A 25,160-nucleotide genomic window follows, 5' to 3' on the forward strand; every position below is an offset into this window, starting at 1 on the left:
TGGCAAGATCACTTTCCACCAGCCTACATGCAATCTGCATCTCTGCTGGAATGGGAAGCAGCATCTTCAGGGCTGAAAAGCACGTGCCCAGAAAATCATGTGTTTGTTCCCCAAAGCTCAGCTCATGTAAAAGACTCGCACAGCTCTTTTCTGGCTCACCCTCCTGGACACTAATAAATTTAAGATGTCAACAATCTTCTCCTGTTACCCAATAGCCTTCTGCTTTCAGGAAGATTCACTTCATTAAAACAAAGATTTAAATTCTATTCAGGCTTAGGAGGAGGGCTGCTAGATTAGAAATGAGCTAGAGAAGGAGATCATAGAATCCTGGAAAGGTTTGGGTCAGAAGGGACCTTAATGATGATTCCTGCCATGGTCAGGAAAGCCTACTACTAGACCAGGCTGTTCAGAGCCCCTGACCTAGTCCAACCTGACCTGGAACACTTCCATGGATGAGGAATCCAGGGATGGGGAATCCAGGGATGGGGAATCCAGAGATGGTTTTGCGCCCTGGCCACAGCAGGTCACACCACTGCAATTCCATTCCATGACATTAGACATGACAATGATGTTACACCAGGCAGGGCAGAGGTGTCTCCAGAGCTTCTAAACTGAGGAATGACAGCATGAAGTCTCTACCTGCACTGGCTTTGCACGTCTAAGGCATGGTGGGCTCCCCACAGGCAGCCCTCAGGCTAATGACAGACTCATTCTGTCTAGGGCACTTTTCCCTTTGCTTCAGCTGGAATGTGACTGCTAAACCTGCCCTAAACAATCCAGTGAGTGACTGGAATCAATAACCACTTAATAACAGCACTCTCAGAGCATCTGACAAGGATCTTGTTTCCTCTAGCAGAACTTACTGACAGGTCCTGCCAGTGTTTACAGCTCATGTCTCCCTGGGAGGCTCCACACGCCATTGCCAGTCAGTCACTTCCAATTTCCTCCTGGCGCCAGGATGATCTCAGCACCAGCACAGCTCAAGGACACCTCTCCAAAGACTTTCAGAAGCAACTGGGAAGTGTCTTTGTGATGCCAGGTGACTCTGAGCTCACTGCTTTCCCGTCCTGAGCCAGCTGGGAGCTGCTGTGGCTGATGGGACCGTGCTCCTATGCAGGATGCATTAGTCTGAGCCCAGCGTGGTGCTAACTCAGCTACTCAGCTTGAAGCCACCTCAAAACATCAGCAGAAGCAAATTCACATACAGCTGCCACAGACCACAACACCAAAGTTCCTGATTTATAGCTCTTTTTGGAGGCTAAGATGTATCTTTTGCTGCCTGAGACGCTCACTTTTCTTCTAAGAAGAGCAGAGATTTGTGTCCGACGCAGTGAAGGCCCTTTCAACACAGGAGCTTGTAGGCTGAGGAGAACCTCTCCATTTGTCACACATCATGTCACCAAACAGCCAGCTGGATCAAAATTATGTCTGCGTCTTGTTCCTGTGCCTGGAGGAGGAGCCAGCTGTTTGTTCAGAGGGTGAGATTCAGCCTGACATGAGGACACCAACACTGCGGTACCCACCCAGGGCAAGGGCTAGCAGTAGCTGTGCACACACAGGCACCCTGTGTCCCCTGAGGTGCACTGGGGACACTTGTGATTCCCAGCTGCTCCTGGTGGGACCTCCATGGCTGAATCACAATTTTTAAGGTTGGAAAAGACCTCTAAGATCATTGATTCCAACTATTCCCTCAGCACCACCCTGTTCACCACTAAACCCTGTCCTCTGGTACCACATCCACAAGTTTTCTGAACACTTTCAGGGATGGTGGCTCCACCACTGCCCTGGGCAGCCTGTTCCAATGTTTGAAAACCTTTTCAGAGAAGAAATTTTCACTAATACCCAGTCTAAACCTCCCCTGACACAACTTGAGGCCATTTCCTCTGGTCCTGTCCCTGTTCCCTGGGAGCTCAGCCCAACCCTCCCGGGCTGTCCCCTCCTGTCAGGAGTTGTGCAGAGCCACAAGGTCCCCCCTGATCCCCCCTTTTCTCCAGGCTGAGCCCCTTTCCAGCTCCCTCAGCCACTACTGGTGCTCCAGAGCCTTCCCCAGCTCCGTTCCCTTCTCTGGACATGAAGGACACAGGTATTCCAAAGGACAGTCTGGAGACACTGGGACATTTTAAACTACACCATGCAACTACATTTAAGGAACTAGATCTCTGTCAGAGTGGGAATCTAGCAGCAAATCAGGACCAGAGCAGAGTTTTATCAGATACTGTCACAGCTCTCAACCACAAGCAGAGCAATGATGCATTAATATAACCCAGGGAATGGGTGTTACTGAGCTGATGCCCCCTAAAACTGACCCACAGCTGAAAAAACCCTAAAATTTCTATTGCTACGTTACCAAAACTCTGCCATAAAGCATGGGATTGATGTTGAAAAGTCCTGTTCTTATCCCCTGTTATCAATCACTGAATTAAAACCATGTGATTCTTTAGCACTCTGCCTGTGCGTGGTCAAGCTTAAAAGCAGTGTTGTTTTTTTTTTAATTCAAAATAAACACAAGTCACAGGGCATAACTCCCAAGCTGATGTTTAGCATCTGCTAAACTCAGTAAATAACAACAGACCCACTTGTGTGCCTGAATCTCACCTTTAATCAAAATGGAGCAAATCAGTGGGGAGTGTTCCTTTTTTCTATTTTTTTTTTTGTTTTGAGATCACAAAGTATTCATCTGTAACACTGAGCATTACGAGAGATTTCAAAAATATTCACAAATATTAATATTTGCAAAGCTTGTCACAAATCTTTAAAGATCTAATAAATGAGTTTTTAAGCCTCTGTAAGCAAGAGTGGGGGAACATCTGCACTTTCGTCTGTTTAAGAAACATGCTATTTAAGGAGTTTTAAACTATCACCATAGCTGCAGAGTTTTTAAAAGCAAAAACAGAGTAAAGGGGACAATCCTGTCCTCCAGACACAACACTTCTCCAGCCTCTTCAAATAAAACCCCTCTGTATTTGCTTGTGCACAGGCAGCCACTGCTGGGAGCCGTGCAAACACACAACCAGTGTTATTAAAATGAGTGCCTGCAGCTCCCTGCTCCCAGCTCAGGTTTCCTGTACCACCCAAACCACACCACAGACATCGAGTCTTGGCCCAGCTCTGCTCCCCATTCTCCACATCAGCACTGGCTGCTCCACATCCCCTGTCCTGCTCACTTTTAAGACATGGTCAGTCTGTCCCTCCCAGTCCCCCAGCCTGTGCTGGCCCCAGCACTCCTGCAACGATGCACTGAGATGGTTTAGGGACCTGATTCATCAAAAAGAATGACCCAGCAGCAAGTTAGCTTTTCATTTGAAATGGGAATGAGTAGTAAGGAGGGGCTGCACTGGGGTGGTCCCAGCTTAGGTTGGCCTAAATTGCCTTGGGAGCCTCTCCACCATGCTAGAACACCTTGAATTTCCCTCTGGGTGGCAGTCAGGTACTGGCACAACTTTTCTTAATTCCTAGAAGCCTCTAGGAAAAGGAGGAGGGATTAAACGAGCCAGGGGGTAAGAACAGGTTCCTCCACAGCATCTGGTGTGTTGTCATTTGTTTTGTGATTCACTGGAGAAAACCCAGACTGACCAAGCACGTGGATCTTACAGGATGGATGCTGCACCACAGCCAAAGCACATCCTGGCTCTTTGGGACCACCACAGAGAGTCCCTGAGTGCCAAATGTGGGATCTCATCTTCCTCCTCTCCGTCCCTGGCATGGCACAACTACAAGGACAGAATGAGTTGAATGAAGCCCAGAACAAACCAGTCTGAGCTGCTGGGCTCCACCCTGGCTCCTAGAGGGAAAAGCCACTCCAGAGACAGAGACAGAGACAGCACAAAACCTTTTGTGGGGTTGGGTCCCACCACAGCACTCAACACAGGAGAAGAGGAAGAGTATGAAGGGCTTGAAGGCTTAAACTGTGTGAGGGTGAATGTCTATGATGTCTCTGAGACATCTGAAAAGGGCTTTGCATAATTCCTCACAGCCCTTCTGAAGGAACTTAATCCCATATGCTAATTTAAATCTGATAACTCTTATATCATTCAAGACTGGTTCAATTTCTTTAAGACAGCTGGGTCCTGAGTCTACTTTTAATCTACTTTTTCTGTTGCTGCCCCTTTACATATTTGCCTAAGGAGAAATGACATTGAGATCTATAAAGGTCAGCTGTTGATGAGATCTCAAAATGGGCAGATATAGGGTGGAATCAGCTGGTTGAACTGATTTTTTAGTGCCAAAGAGGCTTTAGGTCTTATTGTTATTATTGCTAACATTTACTGTAGCAGCTGTAGGCTCTGAACAAAGCTAGGAAGAATCTGCATAAACACACATCATCAGGGACAGAGCAAGATAAAGCATCCTTTTAAAAAAACAGGGGAGGAGCAGGGAATATGGAGAGAGGATAAGTGATTTGCCTCCATTCACAGGGAGGTTTTGTTGCAGAGACAGAAATGGAATCTCTCTCAGAGGTCCCAAATTAGCACGTTAACCTTAAATTTGGTTTTGCATTCATTTATGCTGAGAAATGTCATTGAGAAGAATGAAGGGAAAAATACAGACCTTGTCATCCAGAATAGGCTCGCACTGAGAGTAGTTTATCTTGGAAGCCCATGTCCCATTGCCCAGGCATTCTCTGTAGGCATTTCCTGGTACAGACCAAAATAAAAGAGAGATGAACACTCTGTGCTGGACTTGAAACAGCCAAGACATTTCACAGCTTCAAGAAAAGACTGACAGAACAGATTATTTACAAGGCAAATCAACTTATCCCGCCTCTGTGACGAAAGGAGCAACCCACTCAGAAGAGGAGAAACAAATAACAAACACATCTACAGACAATGAGTATTTAAAGGTATTTATTAATAGTTTTTTCTTACAGAATATGAGTTCAGAAGACAGCAAAGGTATGAGAACACTGCAACTGAAACCATTCCTGGTGTTTTCCCAAGGTGCCAGGTCTCACAGATCATAAGTGAAAATCACAAATTACTGAAGCAGAGATTTTATGTCCAAATTCAACATCACCCTGCAGGGCTCTGGGAACTACACGTGGCAATACTGGGGTAAAGAGGGGAGTTCAATTTCTGGCAAGCACTCTCTTCATCCCAAGGAATTCCAAGTGAAAACTGCAGTTTTCCTGTACAAACCTTCCTCCATTCCTCAAAGGCACATCCAATCCCAAGCAAGAGGTTCTTGGGTTTTTTCCATTCTTATTTTGAACTGTTTCTTAGAAACAAGAGAATTAAAATAAAACAGGAAATCCAGGAAGATCCCCAAAGGACCAATACAGGCAACTTCCTGATGAACTCTTCATGATGTTGTTGCTGCCCTTTACCCAATTTCTTTTTGGGCCTTTGCCATGGTCATTTAGTGCAGGAAAATCAAATGGCACTAAATGTGCTGCTGACACCAGCCTTTGATAAAGGTCAAGAGTCTTTTGAAAAGGTGCTTTTGAAAAAGGTAAAAAGATTTTTGAAAAGGTGCTTTTTCTTACTGAGAAGGGAAGTCAACAAATAACAGTCCCTGCAGATGCTCCAGACGACACCTTACCCACACAGATCACTGAATTTCATATTGCTGGTGTCTAGTTGCACTTTTCCACTGTTGCTTTTTGGAGGGAGGAGGCCAAACAAAACAAAACAAAACAGTCTGAGTGGGGTTTAGGTGGTAGGATCTGATTTACATCCCTAAAAGCCCTTGCATTTGTGCCCTCCTTTGGCCAGTGCTGAGGCTCTCTGTGCAGAATTGTCGCTGATTTTGAGCCCCTGTGGCAAACTCCTGACTCTCCAGATGAGTTGATGCTTAGTCAGATGTTGAGTCCCACTTCCAGGGTACTGCTCATATGAAACCCTTCTTTTACTCATTCTGACTCTTCGTTTTCCCTGGTTGTATCCCTCCTGCTCAGCTGTGGAGAGCACAAACACAATCCACCCTGTGGGGGAACGCACAACCCACACCAGTGCAGCTCTCTGAGCTGTCACAGCTCACACATAGTGAGGGTATGAACAGGAAGGGGAAAATCGAAATCTGAATTTCTCTTTTCCAGGATCTCTTCCAGTACCAGTCACTTCTCAACACCAGCAGCAAGCAGATCTGCCTTCTGGGAACCTCTCATTCCAAACTCCAGTTGTCATTGCTAATTGATACCCCACAGTAAAGGGCTTTTCTCCTTTCCCCTTCTTTCCTTTCCCCTTTCCTTTCCCCTTTCCTTTCCCCTTCCCTTTCCCCTTCCCTTTCCCCTTCCCTTTCCCCTTCCCTTTCCCTTTCCCTTTCCCTTTCCCTTTCCCTTTCCCTTTCCCTTTCCTTTCCCTTTCCTTTCCCTTTCCTTTCCCTTTCCTTTCCTTTCCCTTTCCTTTCCCTTTCCTTTCCCTTTCCTTTCCCTTCCCTTTCCTTCCCTTTCCCTTTCCCTTTCCCTTTCCCTTTCCCTTTCCCTTTCCCTTTCCCTTTCCCTTTCCCTTTCCCTTTCCTTTCCTTTCCTTTCCTTTCCTTTCTCCCTCCCTCCCTCCCTCCTCTTTTTTAATGACAAAATGCAGCTCTTGTAGCCACAGCTTTAAAGGAGAAAAATCTCATTTACTGGGTGAGGTAAGAGCCTCACTGGAGGAAGCAGCTGTTGTTCATGCACTTTGTGCAGAAAGACACTGGATTAAGTTCTGTTTTTCTTAATGACTGTCACAAAAAAAAAAAAAAAACAAACCCCAAAAAACAAACAAACAAAAAAAAAAAAAACCAAAAACCCAAACCAAACCAAAACAATAAAAAAAAAACCCAAGAAATAAAAAGGAAGAATCATAATGGAGAACTCCACTGTAGAAACAAACAATGAATACCCAAGAAGAAAAGAACGCTTACATGATCTCTTAACAAGAGCTAATAATAAACAAATGTATCTATTAGGACTATTCCTAGTTGAAAAACAATTGTGTAAAATCTCATTTTCCTAGACAAATGACATACTGAAGAACTCAGCATACTCTATCTTATAATTTCCCCTTCCTTCCTGACTTTATTTTCAAGAAGGAATACAGCAAATAGAGATTTGGTGGTTGCAACATGTGGTTATTCATGGTCTTTGTGCACTTGCACTTGTTTATTATATAATAATATATTTTTATTGTATAACTTAATAATATATTTTTCTTGTATAACACAATAAAATGTTGTTATTGGAAAACACAACTGGACAAGGAGATTTAATGTTCATGCAAATGAATAATGGGCAGTAGATGAGTCAGGATGGCACAGGCAGCACTCAGCCTTTATGCACAGAGCTCTTGACACATCATCCAATATTCACTCCTGGGCCTCAGTCTATGGTCTCTTCTTCCACGTTAAAAATGTTGATTTCTTTTTACTGTAGATTTGTGGCTTTTGGTTTCTTCTGCTTAATCATCACTCCAGTGTTGCCCTGATTTTTAAAAGTGTTAAGTTTTCTTTTATAGCTCTTTTGAAAGTTTTAAAGTTTTCATAAAACTTCTTTACCCTTCTGATAACGTTTAAGTATTTCTACTGGAGTTCTCACACACTGTTCATATAAATAATAATTGTTTTGTGTTCTTCTTTGTGGGAGGAGAGAAATGATAGACTGTTGGTTTGACCAGTGTGGTTGGAGAGGTTAAAAATGTTAAATGTTAAAAATGTTGATTTCTTTTTACTGTAGATTTGTGGCTTTTGGTTTCTTCTGCTTAATCATCACTCCAGTGTTGCCCTGATTTTTAAAAGTGTTAAGTTTTCTTTTATAGTTCTTTTGAAAGTTTTAAAGTTTTCATAAAACTTCTTTACCCTTCTGATAACGTTTAAGTATTTCTACTGGAGTTCTCACACACTGTTCATATAAATAATAATTGTTTTGTGTTCTTCTTTGTGGGAGGAGAGAAATGATAGACTGTTGGTTTGACCAGTGTGGTTGGAGAGGTGGCAATTTCATCCTCCAATCCACTGCCACTTTTGGAATTCTATCTATTGCAAGGTCGGAAATAAAACTGGCTCTTTTTCTCTCTTGAACTCACCAAGCTCCTGTGTACTCATTTTGTGTCCAATAGCAACACTCCAGGAGACAGGCAGGGAGGTAACAGGGAAGTAAGTGCCTGAACAGAAAGGAATATCCAGGAGAGCTCAGGGTTTCCAGCTTCCACAGAATGGATTTCAGCCCCTCCAGGCTGCAAATGCATCGTCCTGTTTCCCCCAAGGGCTGACTCAGGGGTGCTGCTCAGAGTCACATTCCACCAGGAAAGCCAAGGACAGCAGGCAGAGCCCAGACACACAACAGCAGCAGCACCAACATTCACAGCTCTCACGGACTCTGAGGTGATGTAAAAGGGGTCTCCACCCCTGAAACACCTCATTCCACATCATAAAATGGTAGGCAAAAAAAAAAAAAAAAAAAAATCTGAGCATGGCTACAGCAAAGCCTTGGCAGGAATACAACTGGGATAGCCAATTCTCCCTGACTCCAGCTCTTGGGAAAGTCCAGCTCAGTCTATTATTTTATAGCTCTTCACAGAATATATCCAGATAAACAATCTAACACCCGCAGGAATGTCTCACTTTTATGTACTTATACCCACACACCCACGCTATAGAGAGTCTGAACTCTATTCCTAGTGGAGTAGAACCATTTAAGAGCAAGTGAGAAATTCAAGGTGGAGAGCAAAAGTTCTTTGAATGCAGAAGACAATTAGTGTTGCATTTTTTTTTTCTGTTAAGGTTGGGATTTAAGTGCTTGAGGTGATATTTTGTGTTCAGATTTAGATGTTTATTATTTCTTGTTTATATTATAGTTTTATAAGTTGTGAGTTTTATAGTATTTTATTGTCTGTTATAAAATAGACAGTAAAATTATCCCAAAAAATACCACTGACACACGACATAATTAAAAACGTAAAACAAACAATAAAAGAGAGTAACTTAAACTCTCCATACTTCAAACAACTACTAAAGAACACTTCCTACAATTATGATCTAGTACCTTATGACTACAGATATATCACCACCACAATTTTGACAGATTCACAATACATACTATAATAAGTCAAACAGAGGAAAACTCTTACCACATTAATAAATCTTGTATTAGAAACCCAAATAGAAACATTGCATTTATCAAAAAAAAAAACAGACTGTGATAATCGCAACTCTGTCTGTTTGTAGGGCAAACAGGACTTCTAAGAAACTCTGGCGTATTTGTTGTCTCAATAAAAAGAAGCTGATCAACCCAGATTTGAGCCTCTACATCAATAATAATGGAAAGTGATTTTCATCTGACATGGAAGAACACGAGAGAAACTCACAGACTTTTATTCATTCATTTGAAGGACTTCTCCCACTCTGGTGTTTGGTAAAGGGGGGAGACATCCAAACTCTGTTTCCAGTTTTCCCATAACTATCTTCAGCATCCCTGCAACTCAGCACCATTATTACCAGATTAATTCTGGGAAAAATTGCATGGCATGAGACCAGTTTTTCACAAATCAGCTCAAGATCCTTTCTCCCAAATAGAAATGTTTCTTTCAGACATCTAAACTCATGTAAAATGAATTCCACCCCAATTTATTACACTTTATTAACAACACTGCCAGAGACTCTTCTGAAGAGCCCTCAGAGTGTGTCTAAACAGAAAATGGAGCAGCAACACCCAATATTTGTCATCCCAACTGTCATCTGTCTGCTCCTTAGAATGCACTGACATAGTTTTTGCTGTGAGGGTGGCAGAACACTGGAACAGGCTGCCCAGGGAGGTTGTGGAGTCTTCCTTTTTGAAGATACTTAAAAACTTCTAAAGACGTGCCCCTGGGCAACTGGCTGCAGGTGGGTCTCAGCCGTCCTGTGGTTCTGTGATTAACTGCATAAAATTATCCTCTGGAACAGCTTTAAAACATGGCTCAGGTACAGTGCTCTACATCAGTTTATGAGGTAGAACCTTGCCCTTAATTTAATTTCTAACTGCAGATGATGCTGCATTCCTAGCCCTTAATTTCATTTCTAACTGACGATGAAGGTGCATTTCCGAAGGGGGTATGGAAAGGGAAAGCTTGATGAGTGGTGCTTTTTGTATTTTTCTTTTTTTTTTATTGAGCCTGTTGAAGAGCACAAAGCCTTTCAGGTAGTGGTAACTCAATATGTGTGGATTGGCCTGGTGGCAGGCTTGTGTTCAGTCAGTAAAAGTCCATTAAAGGCACGACACAAACAGGAGGCAGGAGCACTGGGTGGATGTCATTCCCAGCAGGAAGTTCACCCCTTCCAGTCATTAGTGAGTGAGAGACAATTCCAGACACTTGCATGCAGGCACTGCCATAATGGATCTTGTCCCTGACAACTGGAACTGAGCTGGTTTTGAAAGAGATTTTACTTGTCTTGCCATGTTTCATGTGGATGACTTTTTGACAAGGTTTACATTTCCAGTCATCATTAAAATGGAGATCTGACTTCTCTGGCTATTTATGCCTTTCATCTCCTGCCTTCTACAGAGTGGCCATGGAATCCTGAGCCAAGTTCATCAGCTACTGGAGTGAAGGGAATAAACAGAAAAATGAATAAATAAGACAGCCTGTTAAGCCCTGAGCTGAGGGTATGTGGCTGCTTTGGCAGCTTGCTGATCCATGTCAGCTGTCAGCTGAGCTGAAATGAAGGGTCCATCCATCAGAAAACCAGAATCCCCACTGAACACACTCCCTAGAACACACAGAGTTTTGGGAAATGGGGTTAGGGGTGAATGTGGCACACACAGATGCAATGAACACCTTGCAAGAGCACAGTGGGTCATGTCATCCACCTCCCTACCCACAGGACTTGTTCAGTCCAGAATAAAAAGTGGAATCCCCAAGAATTTTCAGTAATTATTTTGTAAAACTATTACAGACAGTCTGGTAAATCTCTCCACTGTGATTCTTTTTCATTGATATCCCATATCTACATTTCTTCCTCACTTTTTAAGAGAACTGTTGAACTGGTTTTGCCTCTGATCTAGCTGAGCAATTTGCCATCCTTTTCAGGGTAGGTTAGTTCTGCATATTTGCCACAGGTGGAGTTCAACCTTGTAATTTTAGAACATCAACTTGCAGCCAGTCTTGTCCACATCTCACCAATCCCTTCCTCCTCTTGCTTCAGGGCACAGCCCAGAAGCCTATGGTGCCCCCAACATGAAGGTGTTGATGCCAAATTTTCCCATGGAAAGCAAGCCCAAGTAAGTGAGGTTTTCCCTTAGACAGAAATTAAAATACTTTCTGTGATATGCTGGTCTGTAAAATCAGAAGAGGCAGTGGAGAAATCCTGCTTTGTCTCAGTGCCACGATTAAAGCTGGATGCCATCTTCTGAGCTGAATAAATGGATTTGGAAATGCACAGTTTTGGGGCAGCAAAAATCACTTGACAGGTTTGGTAAATGTAAATTGGACCCAGGTTTTACCTCCTGAAGAAAAATTTTAGACACATTCAAAGAACACAGGAGTAAAACAACCCAAAATATGCCAGTGCTGAATGTTGTAGCCCAGGAGTTGCTCACAACATGGAGCTCAACTCTGGTCTTTTCCAATGTTGGATTTCATGAGGAATTCAAACCCAGTTTCAAGGATTCCTTTTTTTCCAGGGAGTTCTAATCACTGGGACATTGCAAGAATCTCCCAGTGTCTCCTCCAAACAATTTTTATCCATTTAATGTTCAAAATAAGACATTTTGCCTACTGTTAAACAAAAAAATTTTCTCTTGGGTACTTATCCACCATGATCCCCAGCAAATCCAACAGGAACTGCATGACACAAATTCCTCAGATTGGCTGCCCAGATTTCATAGGAGTCTGATCAAATGAGACAGAAAAAAACCTGTGTTGCATAAGGCACATATCACTTCATGTATAGACTATTCTTAGCCCCATTTCAAAGTCTCAGAAAAATAGCAAGCATCTAAAAATAGGGGCTGAATCACAGGACTATAAATTATTTATTCATGTGCCACCCTCCCTCTTTGGTGCTTTATTTTTTTCTGATTGTTGCAGTGACAAGCTCGAGCCAGGTAGGAGTCACAAAGCATCAGGACAATTGCTTGCTATTTCTAGAAATTGTAAGTGACAGCAGCATATAATTGTGACATCCAGGAGACTGGAAAAAAAATCTCTCTCCACATATTTTATTTGTGAATGAGGGATATTCTGACAAAAATAAGGAGAGGCAAGAACAGTTATCCAAATGAAGCTCATTACTTTGTACATCAGCCAACATCAACTTTAAAGCCAAGAGGTTTTCTCTGGATGTCACAGCTGGGTATTTTTTGAATTTGTACAGAAATATAATGCACTTATAGGGGAGTCTTGGAAGGCAGAGAAATCATAATTTAGGCAAGAAATGTTCGCCTGGAAAACTATTTCTAAACTCAGCTCTGTCTGGCTCAGCTTGATTTGTCCTTAAGCTTTCAAGCACATTAGAAATGTTGATGAGTTTTCTATTGTTTTCCTTTGCCAAGAAATCCTAAAAGGGTTTGCAAGAACCTCAAGCAGCCTAATTATCCTCACTTGCTGCATTGATTTCCCATCTGCTGAAGAACTCAAGTGACTGACCCAGGTCATAGAACAGGTCAAAAGCAAAGGCAGGAACAGAACCTTTCAGAAGTTTAGAAGTGCTCCAGGCTCCTTCAGAGTTTAGAAAAACATTTCTCTGGGGTTCCAGCCCAAGGCACCCTCTGTTGGACCTACAAAGATTGAGGGTACCTGAGGTACTCAGTTCTGTTTGTTCAGAGGATCACAGAATATTCTGGGTTGGAAAAGACTTTAAAATGATCCAGTTCCAACCCCTGCCATGGGCAGGGACACCTTCCACTATCCCAGGCTGCTCCAAGCTCTGTCCAACCTGGCCTTGAACTTTCCTTGCCCCAGGCTGGGGCTCCTGGCAGCAAGCAGTGACCTTAGAAAGATCCCATAGACTAAATTGTGCAGAACTGGCAGAAAAGTGGCTCTTTTCAACCTTGTTCAGTGAAATACCTGCTAATGTAAAACTTCTCACAAAAAAATCCCACACATTCTGTTTGACTTGCTGATCCCCACATGGTTCACCTCAGGAAACACAATTTCTTGCAATATTTTTCACTCCTTGTGCCTCCAAGGTTAGCAAAACCTGTTCCATAAAACACAACTTTTTTATAGCAAATACTGTTTCTTCACAGCTTCATTTTGAATTGTTTCAGGGATGAGATGTGGGCACTGACAGGCAAATCCTAAACTTGCCCTTTCCCAAGACAACCTCTCCTCAGAAGGATGATTTGGGAATCATCCTGGAAGTTGCCTTCCTCATCCCAGATTGCTTTACAGCTCCTGTGGTAACCCTCCTATTAATAACTGAATAGTAAAAGAATGATTATTCAATTACATAATTATTATCCCTACATAACATTAACTTCCTTGAGAAATTACTTCATGGCTTGTGATTGAGGAAGTTCTTGTTCTGAAATGTCAGGGCTGGGCTGTTACAGAAACAGCTGAGGGAACACCCAGAAGACAGGGAGAGAAAACCCAGTGAAGAGGCTCAGCAGCACTTGACACATGCTTGGTTAATCCTGCCTGCAGCATCCCAAGGCTTTGTGCAGTCTGCAGGTAAATCCCTGAAACAGCACAACCCCAGGCGTGAGCACACACAGAACACAAAGGTTTCCAGCTCAGACCTCCACGTATCTTTTAGAAGATAAAAGAGGGAGGTTAAAAAGCACAGGTTATTCCTCAGGTTATCATCTTTGCCCTTCACCTGGTTTTCAGCACAAGAAAAAAAAATAAACAGAGAAGAAAAAGCTCAACAAAATATAAAAGGCAAACCAAACTCCCAACCCAAACCTGTTCACTTCTAGCTGAACAGAAACCAGAAATTGTATGACTCCCCAAACCCCCGTTGCAAAATAAAATTCTGGCATTCATGCTGGTCTTATTTCTACACCCAGTCACTCAAATTAATCTCTCCTGAAAGGCCAGGTGCCACACACAAAAGAAGATGCACAGACATCACTTGTACTTCAGCAAGTCACTGACACTTGGGTTGCTGGAAACTACAAGAACACCCAGGAGAGCCTTTCTTTATACTCGTCCCAGTCTTAAATTGCTCTCTAGAAAGGAGCTCAAGATTCAGACATTTAAACTGTGATGTCCTGATGCAGATGCTGATGTGTGAGTGAAGGTTCCAATGTCCATGCTGCCACAGAGACATCCAGCACTATTTAAGGTCATCTGTCATGTTCATGGTATCTACTCAATCTAGGCCATTAAACTATACTAAAATCCCAAATTTAAGCTAATTAATTCATCCCAAGATTGCAGCCAGCACAGCTGAGAGAGATTCAGCTGATTCATGGCCATTTACTTTATGGAGCAGAGTAGTTTTTCCACTGACCCCACATTGACAACAGGAGGGATTTAATCACCTACAGCAAATAGAAGCATCTTCCCTCCTAAATTTAGGTGCTTGGGGTAAATAAAACACTGGCCTGGATGGGCCTGCCATTTGATGTGGAACAATCACTTTCTGTTTATTTTAAAGACATCCCTCGTTTGACTCTGGGTAATGCAATTTTTTTTCAAGGAACAGGCTATCACCCAACTTGTGTTTGCACAGATCATGCACAAATTACTGTGAAAGATTCCCCAGCCCAGAACACTTCCACCTGTATGGAGAGGAAACTTCCACCTACACAGCTACCTAAAAAACACACCTGGGAGAAAGGTGTGGTCTAAGAAAATGGCTAGTCCAAGAGTCATTAATTCTCCCTTTGTTGTGTAGTGGCAGTGAATTCCTGCAGAGCACCAGGAAAGGCATCACCCAGGGCTGCAGCACCATTTGTTTCTGAGTTTGACAGACCAGGAGAGCACAGAGCCATTAAACTCCCTCCCTAACCCCCTTCTGGAAGGCTGGCAGGGCACAGGCTGGTAATGATGTTTCATCTTAATGGTAACTGCTTCTTAGCTGAAATTCAGAATTCAATTAGTCACCTGGCATAATTACTGAATGCACAGAGAGATGGCAATGATGATGAGAGGTGTAACTGTACTTTATTACCTGCAGCAAAGCACTGCGGAACTGAGAAGCACTAAGATCTGATCAACACAGGAGGGAGAGGAAAGGAGCTGGAGGCTGGAGGTCAGGACAGATGACTCAAGAAGACAATTTGCACAACCTCTTGAAAGAAAAGAGTGTGTGCCTCCCTCTACTTTAGTTCTTGCCTTAGCAAAGTGGGAATGTGGGAAGCAATACTCTTCTCACAGAGCTTTCACTGCCTGGAATTTATTCAGGAGTTTATGAGTTGCAGTCACAAAAGCAAAGCACAGCAGCTGTAGGAATGGCTCATGATTGAGCAGACAGTCACTGGGAATAATCCTGACCTGCTCTTAGAACTCTGCAAAAATAATGAGAAAGGTAGCTGAGAAAAGGAGAGATGAGAGCAAGTTCCAAAATGCACCCATTCATGTGGTATTTGCCTGGTAAGTTTCAAATACCTTTTGCCAAGGAATCCACGTGAAACCTCTGGTCCAGCAGCAGAGGCTGTGAGAGGAAAGCAGCACACAGGAGAGACAGAAAATAAGAGGTGAGAGAAAATATCACACACAACACAGGGAATGAGTTGGGCTACAAGGCCAGGAGGATCTGCAAAACCTGATTATTATCCCTGAGTCAGCACTGGGGGTTTGCCTACACCACAGGAACCACAACAGTTGCTTGGCCTTACAGGGATTTTCTTTGTTAGTTGGCTTTGGGTTGGTTTCGGGTTGGTTTCTTTCTTTTTTTTTTTTTTTCCTCCCCATTTCAAATCAGATCATACATCCAGCATTTTATAAGAATCCTTGCCTTTTAAAAATCCCAGCCCTAGAGGATGATTCAGACAGGTCCTGTCACACTTGCACATCTTGGGACATCTGGACAAAAACACAACATGCGCTGCTGTCAGCTCGTGCTGCGTGTGGTTGCCAGGAAGCTCCGTGTCTTCCCCAAGCCTAAATATTCATCAGGAGAAGGCAGGCAAGAAACAGACTGTCTGCAAGACAAAAAAAACCCTGCAAACATCACACCAGTGACCATTTGCCAAAGCAGCCCCTGCCAGCTTTCATAGCGAAGCCTCATATAGGAACATAAAATATTCCAGATGTTTCTTGGCAGATACGAGCCCATTCTGCTGAACCACATTTCCCCTTCTAATAATGTAACTTTAAAAAGGGGATGAGAATGGGCAAGTTCTCGCAGTTTCAGTGAAGAGAACCTGAGGTGTCTGAATACAACCCCTTCCCCAACCATATAATTTTACAGGATGAGCAAAATATTCAGCAACATCAAGGGGCTGAATTTTGACTGTGGAGATTGCAGATGTGGGGGTTATAAATAGCTTCTTTAGGCCATCACAGATTAGGTTTGTTTGAGATGAGAAAGTAAAGTGCCTGCAGACACAGGGAAATACAACAATTCCAAGTCTCAAAAACCTTTTACAGACACCAATAGTGTTACATTTTCTGTGGGCTGTCCCTCCATATAAATTTCTTTTCCCACTGGGTGAAGGATAAGGTCTAAAAACAGCTCTTGCCAGGAGAAAAGCAACACCTACCTCAGATCTTCTTTCTTACACAGCCACAACAAGGAAAAGGAAACTTTCATTAAATAAATTACAATAAGGAGCACTGGGCTTTTGAGCTCCAGTTTTGCCTCCCTCTCAGTTTTTCTCTTCCCATCCTTGAAAACAGTGCAAAAAAAGTTCATGGAATTAATCACCCAGCACAGAACTGCCATGGGGAACTCAGTGTCCAGAGATGCTTTATCTGGTAAGAAGGGCAGCAGAGATAGCTGAGTTTGTAGATAAGTAATTGCTAGGCTGATGCTGATAGTTGGATTTAAAAGTTCACCAACTGCTTAACCCCCTCAAGGCTCCCCTTTCCATACTTTATATTGCTGCTTCCATTGCTGCCTTTCTACACTTTCCCAAAATACAGCATGGAATATAAATCATGTGCCAGTCCTTCCCTCCAGGACACCATTTGTTGAAGCTTTAAGTGAGATCAGAAGCCTGAGAGAAATAATATTTCATATAATGTTTGCTAGTGCTATACAGGCACCAGGAAATTTGGTTTGCAAGTGATATCAAAAAGGATGTGAAGAAGTACAAGATTAATTTTGAGAGGGAACTGTGAAGGACCATATTGTTCTGTAAGGGTTGTTTTCAGGCCCACAGCACCTTATCAACCAGAAAAGGCAGATCAGAGATATGCCTTTGGTTCTGTGAGGGTGAGATGGGACTGTCTGCACTGCTCCTGGGTTCTCGGCTTCAGCCCAGCTTCCCAAGACATCTCTCAGCCCCCACACAAATGATCCTCCACAAGAGATTCCCCCATGCACAAGGAGCTGAGCGATCACTTGTTGGCCAGGAAGACTTCGAATCATCTTCTGCAAAAGGCAGCTGGGAAAGAGGTGAAGAGGCTGTTCCCCTGCCACAACACGATTAACACAATGCATCTCTCATTTGGGAAGCCTGCTGTTATGTGGGAAGGTGCTTTCTTATCACCTGGTAATTATTGTCTCTTTGGGGGTTTGAAATGGCATGGGAGGGAGAAAGGGAATTTTAAAACCTCTGCTAATTTTATAGCACATAAAATGCTGTCAGCACATGCTGTGACAGTCTAAGAAAAGCATTTCACCAGCTTCACTTCTTGGCTAAACTCCCTGATGAATCTTAAGATCCTGAGCTTATTTCAAGCAGGAATGATAAGTGGGCCATCTCTGAACCATCCCATGTGGTTTTGGGTTCCCTGCAGCCTGGCAAACATGGTGTGACAGCTCCAGCATCATCACACACATCTTTTAAAGACCCACAGATCTGTGATCTCAGTGCTGTCTGTGCCACTCAAACAGCTCTGGGAACTGCAGGAAACAGGGGGATTCATTCTCCATGCAGTTCCATGATGATAAGGATGTGGAAGGAGAGAATAAATCATCTCACGCTGGCACTGAACACCTTGCACAGCTTTACATGCAGGACATTAATCTTAGGGTTGTCATATAAATCTCCTCACAGTACAAGAAAAGGCAGAACAGCCCTCTCCCCACCCCAATTATTCTAAACCCCTCTCAGAGCACTAAAATGACACTTGCCACTGCTTCAGCTCAGCTCAGTGTTTTCCTCAACATTCTTTCCCTATACTTCACTTCTTCCCTTTTTTTCTAAAGCTGATACGAAGATCTTCTCTTCAAATCCAGAACTGAAGTTTCCAAACCCCAGATTTGCTGGTTTAACCATGCCACAGATTTATGGACCACCCTCCAGGGACATTGTCCTGACACAAACACTGGCTCCAGGGATTTGGAAAAGGCACAATAAATTTGATCTGGACTGAAATGAAACAATAAAAGAGGGAAGCAGGGCAGTCTTCTCATGCCAACACCATCCCTAAAGAAATGCTGCATCCAACAAGGACATAAGCCAAGAACTGGAGGTGGAGGAGATTTCCAGGTGTTCCAAAGAGGATAAAAGAGTTGGTGATGCTTCAGCACTTTCCAGATTTAGTTTAATACAGGTAACTGCATGAAGGGCTAGAAGGGAGGATGCTGCAGAAAGCTCCTGTCATTCAGAGTTGGATTTTCTTGCTTCTGAAATACCTGCTGGTTTCTTGTCATGCAAGATGGGCACTAAGATTGGTTGTTTACAGTGACAATGCAGGAAGAGGTTTAGAAACTAGATGGGAAAAAAGGTCTCTTAAAAAATATTTACCATCTCCTTAAACAAAGAGAGCAATTAGATCAGGTAAAATATGTCTGGAAGTGCTCGTTCACCTCAGAGAAATGTTTAGTGCTCATCATTCACTTCCCCTTAGCTGAGACTCTGCCATTTAGACATTTATTGACTTTAGTAACAGATTATCTCAGATGTTCTTTTATGACAAGAAAAACTACTGAAAACTCATACATTACATCTCTTACACTCAGGCAGATTTATCCCAGTGCCATTTCCTTTTCAACTACAAAACAAGCTCCCCAAGATCAAATTGAGTAAGCAATATTTAACCACTGGGTAGTCAAGTGAGGACAGCTTAATTGATATTCTCCTTGGTACCAAACCATAAAACCTTAAATCCCAAGCTTGCCACGAACAACTGTGGTGTAGAATACAAAAAGAAAGAAAGAAAGAAAAAAAAAACCCTCTACAAACAAGAGGAAAAAAAAGATGCTTGAATGGGCAGATGAACTGCTTTGGACTTCAAAGAATCCAAAGTGCACAAAAAAGTGTCTGAAATTTTAACACTTTTCAAATAAATTCAGCTTTAAACTTCTTCTGCCAAGTAATAATGAGCTACTGGCTTGTACATCAAACGTGGGAAAGGTGATATGGTGATACTAGAGCTGTTTTCTTTGATAGACGAATTAAAAGGTAACTTCATTTTTTTTTTAAGGTAGAGTGAAATATTGATTGCATCTGAAGAGCAGTGAATTATGTTTTATGACAATAAAAGCCTCCTGTGCACATCATAAATAGGGTACAGAAAAGCTACATAGTATTTTTGAAAATATGCTAGCTTGACAGTTTAGACCTACTTTCAATTTATTATGAACATGAAAAAATCTGCAGTGCAACATTAAACCTCTGCACAAATGTGCATCCAAATCCTCAAGCCTCTCCTCTAAGTAAAATAAGCAATTACTTAACAGTTCCACTAGAAATGCTCATTTTGGACCAGTGCCTCAAGGGATGAAGTAAGTGCTGTTCTATTAAGCTCTGTTTGTTCCCTTTTTTACACCATGAATTTTATTTTAAAACAGTGAAATAGGGAAACCCAGCCTGTGTCCAACTGCTCTGCCACCTCCCATTCCCAGAGCAAAGCCAAATGGCAAAGACCTTCTGGAACACCTGCAGTGCTTCCTTCAGGAATGCATTTGCCACCCCTGAAGGAATGAAATTTCCAGAGGTGGGTCAGACTTTATCTGTAGACAAGATAGGAGGAGAGGGATTAAAAAAAGGGGGGAAAAAAGCTTTAAAAAAAGTAACAAAATATGCTACAAAGGTTCATAGTGCTACATTCTAATTATCTGCTCACAAAATACGCCTAAATAATTCTGTAAGCCTCCTCTTTTGCTTGTGTTGCGGTGGTGCCTGTCCAAGCCCATCCAAGGAGCCCATCCATCTTCAAGATGAGATAACAGGCTTTCCTCACTTGTTTTTAGTCACAGAAACAGTTTATATGTGGAAACCTCTGGGATAACTGCTGAAGATGGACATGTTCAGAGGGTGATTTGGTCCCTTCACCTTTCTCTGTTGACTAGAAGTGGAGTTGAGAAGGCTTTGAGGAGTCATCACTCAGAGATGGCTCAAGTTCAGTGAGATAAAGCCTTCCTCACATGGACAAAACCCCCCTTATTTTGGATCTTGAGGTTCAGTGCTACAGTTTTCTTTCTAGCACTACGCTTAGAAGAATTCTACAGTAATAAAATCTGAATGAAATTGCACATTCTCTCAGGATGGGTTGGTGTGGCAGGGTCAACTCAGGTGCACACAGACCATGCAGAGAGCCACGGCTGGAAGAGATGTTAACACTTCCTGAGTCTGGGCTTTGATCCCACTATGATTTTAGCAGGTCTAGAGATGCATTAATACCCACAAAAGAACATTTTGAGTCTTAGGACTTAGAGTCTTTTTACTGGAGTGGCATCTGGAGGTTTTGTACAGCACTGGCTTCACTTCCAGCAGCAGAAGCCTCAGGCAGGGACTCAGACCCTCGTGGTGCTGTGATTGAAAACAGCACCTTTCCAAAATCCCTGTGAGCTGAGGCTAGGAAAGAACAGTGTAAGAACAAGAAACTGGGGGCTGGGTGCAGGATTCAAGCCAGGCAATGAGGAGACCTCAAAGTACGCAACAAAAAACCCCAGTCACAGATCAGAGCCCAAAAGAGCGACGGCCACAACGAGCACAGCAACAATGGCTTTTACATAAGTGCTCCTTGTTGGAGCCCTGGCTACTGAGAATTTCAGACTTTCTGTGCTGACAGCCACTGACCCCCAAGAGCACATTGCATTTGATTTGACCTGAGGCTGTGGAGAAGGCTTCCAAAATGGAATGACAGAATTGGGATTGTGGGTGTGGAGTTTAAATAGAAGCGTGTAACATCACAGGGTGGAAAACTTAGAGTTTAAGGGTTTAGAATATAGTAAGAGATATAAAGCAAGATGGAGGTTCTAGGGCAGAGGTTGGTCCTTCTTCTTCACCTTCTTCTCCATGGGTTTGGGTTTGTGTAATTGGATAAAAAAGTCCCCATTGCGGGCATGGGTGGTTGGTTATTGGGTTAAAAGTGAAAATAATTCAGGTCTCATTTCTTAATTGGACAGTTGATCCTTAAAAGACCTTATAGAGAAGGAGATGGGGCTCCATTTTTAGTTTGTTAGAGTGAAGTGCTGTAGAAGTCAGGGTTTGTGAGACTGTGACAGAGATAAGAGCTGATAAACATCTGAGACCCAACAAGAAACACTGTCTCATGCATTTAGTCGTGATCCTGGCAAGAAGAAGTTAAGATTCGACACCTCCTGACTTATATGAAGGAGGGTAGTGAAGATGGTGAAGGGTCTGGAGGGGAAAACATATGAGGAGAGGCTGAGGGTACTTGGCTTACTCTGGTGGAGAAGAGGAGACTGAGGGGAGACCTCACTGTGGTCTTCAACACCCTCATGAGAGGCAGTGGAGAGGCAGACATGGATCTCTTCTCTCTGGTGATAAGCCCTGAGGGAATGGCTTGAAGCTGAGCCAGGGGAGGTTTAGGTTGGAGATCAGGAAAAGGTTCTTCTCCGGAGGGTGGTTGGGCATGGCCCCACCTGAGGCTGCCAGAGCTCCAGGAGGGTTTGGACAATGCTCCCAGGGATGCACAGGGTGCGGTTGTTGGGGTGTCTGTGCAGGGCCAGGAGCTGGACTCGATGATCCTTGTGGGTCCCTTCCCACTCAGGATGTTCTCTGATTCTATGATTCTGTAAATCCTATCCATGACAAAACCAGAGATTCCCCATCCCTGGGAGTGTTTCAGGCCAGGCTGGATGGGGCTCTCAGCAGCCTGGTCGAGTGGAAGGTGTCCCTGCCCATGGCATGGGAGGTGGCACTGGATGATCTTTAAGGTCCCTTCCAACCCAAACCCTTCTCTGATTCTGGGATTAGGGAGTTCACAGCTGAACCTTCATTTTCCCTGCTGTGCCTTATAAAGAGAGATTTCCCCCATAACAGTTCCCAAATGAAATGATAGTGAGTAAAAGATGACTTTACTGTCACGCAGCTACAACATCCTGGAGTAGCTCCCAATAATGGCTTTTAAAATTAAATTATTAACAAGATTTTTTTTTCCTTCTTAGCTGTCTGATCTTAATTATATCATGTGAAAAGAGATCATTTGATGCACCACCCTCAAACTCTTCTCCTCTTAAAATAGAATCTAAGTCTTTCTATAGATAGAAGATTCTTTAAGTAATTACACATGAAGTGTTTAGAATAAAATGTCTCTCCTTTCCTGTGCACAAAAATTTATCTTTGGATTAATCAATAGAAGGAGGTTAACAGATTATTCTACTGACAGTACAAAGGTAATTAAAATTTGCTCTTGTTATTTTTGAAACACAAAGGAGATGCAATATACCTCATGTAACAGTTTCTTCTGGTCATCATCTGTGAAATGCAGTTAATCACTGTAATTAGCTCTTACATGACTGCACATCACAGATACGTCAGGAAGAAACATTTAACTTCAGAGAAGTCCTTAGGATTTCGTTCAGTCTGAGAGAACAATACAGCTCATAATCTCTTTAAACAGATTTACAGTGCAAAATGCATATGCCAATGACTCCAAGGGCCTCTGTTACCTTTGTACTGAAATCATTTACGAAACCCACTCACAGGATGCTTCAGACTGCAGGAAATGCTGCAGTGACCACTGCAGATTACAGCAGCAAGATTACAAGTGACCACAGCCAGTTTACAAACTCTCCTTTACATCTATTTTCTCTTTTCTTTTTACCACTTTCTTTCCACTTACACTTTTCCCCACCCTGCCATAGTGCTGTTCATGATCTGTTGCAGTGACTGGACTCAGAACTGAAGCACTGAGTTACACAGAATGCATTTGTAGGAGAGCAGCAGTTTAACAGACAACCTTCCTTGTGATAGCTGAGAGGGAATTCGATTCACAAATGCTGCTGAAATGGCAGAGACTGAAGTTCCTGAAGTTGAATGGAGAGCATTTAGCGGAGGAGAGCTTGGCGGAGGAGAGCTTGGAGGTGTCATGGTACAGCTCCTCAACAATCAGCTGATGGCACCAGACTGGAACTTGAGATCCTCAGCTCTGGAGCCTGGATCCTCAGCTCTCTGTTAGAGATGGCAGAAACTCTCATCACTGTGGGACTTTAAGGACCTTGCCAAACAGGATATGTCATGCCAAATGACATCAGAAACTTCAGGGAAGTTTAAAAATGTTTCTAGGGAATGATGATACCACAGATCAGCACCTTTGTTTCAATGAAAAACGACTAATTTTGATATTCTTTGAACTGAGACAACTGAGCTGGAATTTCACTTAAAAATATCATCACATTAGTGTGGTGTCTGTTTTGGGAAAGGATATCTGCTACAGGCAGAGACAATTTTTTCATGACTTCACTGAGAGATAAAAATGTCTCTGAGTCAGCACTCTGAATCCTGACTGTGTTCTGAGACTGAGAACCAGGGAGTGCATTTAGCTATAAACCACAGGCTGGATTTAAAACATTTCCACCTGGTGTAAAACACAGAGATGAGATTGAATAAATATTCCAATTTAAAATTCCAATCAAATGCCCCAGTTTGCCTTCTGGAAGACTCTCCCTAGGACAGCAGCCTGTGCTCCACAGTGTTCAGACCTCCTAACTGTATTCCCAAGATTGAAGAATTTTGAAAAAAATATGTCAGGATGAATTTTCCTGCATTTATTTGATATCCCCCTGGGGTGAGATGACCCTGGCTGACTGCTAGGTGCCCACCAGACCTCTTGCTCTCTACCCCTCCTCATCAGGATGGGGGAATAAAACAAGATGGAAAACTTGTAGCATGAGAAACAGACAGTTTAGTGAGTAATTAACAGTTTAGCTAATTAATTTGGCTCTGTCAAATGTGGGGACAGCCCCTGACTACCTCTTCTCAGAATAACCCCTCCTGCATTCCTCTGTTACCAAACTTTTGCCATGTTAACCCAGTACAGCTCCTCTCTTTCCTCTCTGGCCTCCCAGTGGAAAATATTTTCCAGAGCTTGTTTAGAGCTTATTAAAAAAAAAAAAAAAAAAAAAAAAATCTGGTCCTTAAACCCCACAGCAGTGCCAGCAAAATGAAGCTAATTTTACCACCAATAATCAATAACCTTGTCCCCACAGAAAGAAGCAAACAGGAAGTGCTGGTTTAATGGTTGGACTTGATGATCTTAGAGGTCTTTTTCAACCTTAATTATTCTATTATTTTTTTATGAAGAGTGCAACAAACACCATCACAGCAACAAGCCACAGTGTTGCAAGAAGCAATAATATTTTGCTTGATAATGCAAATAAAAGATGAAATCAAGTTTTCAGTGAATCATTTATTTGCTTGTATTCATGAAATTCATCTGAGCATTCAGGACACTGCTACTCCTGCAGCTGAAATCTACTTATTAAAAAATAAATCTCTGTGGATATATTAGCAATTCCAAAAGAACACAGAAATGCCAGGAGATCTTTTCCCCTATCAATGATCCGATGGTCTTATTTAACTCTTTTATGCAAAGTTTCTCCTGCCGAGCTTCCCGCCAGAGCCTCGTGTCAAAGGCAGGTTTGTGTGAACTGTTATTACATAGCACCACTCCTTCATTACAAAATTACATGTATTATGTGCAGCAGAATTGCATAATCTGTGTAATTAGCTCATCTCAGCGAGTGCTGGCAGTGAAAGCAGCTGAGAAGGTTGGGCAGAGGGGAGAGCTGATGACACGCATTCAGGAACAAGGATTGCACCTGTAAAACTGCCTGCCCCAGAGCCCAGCTGAGATCAACACAAATGCTGATTTAGTGCAAGCGCTGGCTGGGGCTCCTTCAGGTGAGTGTGTGAGAGCTGGGCTGAGAGCCACAGAAAGCTCAGCTCCAGAGTCAGGCTGTCAGACTCACCGGTGTGTCAAACCCCACAATGCACAGGAAAAGCTGATCCCTCTCCT

At 42.9% G+C, this 25,160-nt stretch overlaps 1 protein-coding gene across 1 annotated transcript in view; it reads right to left on the reverse strand.

Annotated features, from left to right (window-relative positions):
* CRHR2 (corticotropin releasing hormone receptor 2) overlaps positions 1-25,160 on the reverse strand; it is a 144,198-nt gene that overhangs the window by 62,184 nt on the left and 56,854 nt on the right. Inside the window, 1 exon segment of the mRNA XM_068175640.1 lies at positions 4,549-4,634. Coding sequence (XP_068031741.1) covers positions 4,549-4,634 — 86 coding nt within the window.

Source organism: Anomalospiza imberbis, chromosome 1 (assembly GCF_031753505.1).
Source record: "Anomalospiza imberbis isolate Cuckoo-Finch-1a 21T00152 chromosome 1, ASM3175350v1, whole genome shotgun sequence".
Classification (NCBI taxonomy): Eukaryota; Metazoa; Chordata; class Aves; order Passeriformes; family Viduidae; genus Anomalospiza; species Anomalospiza imberbis.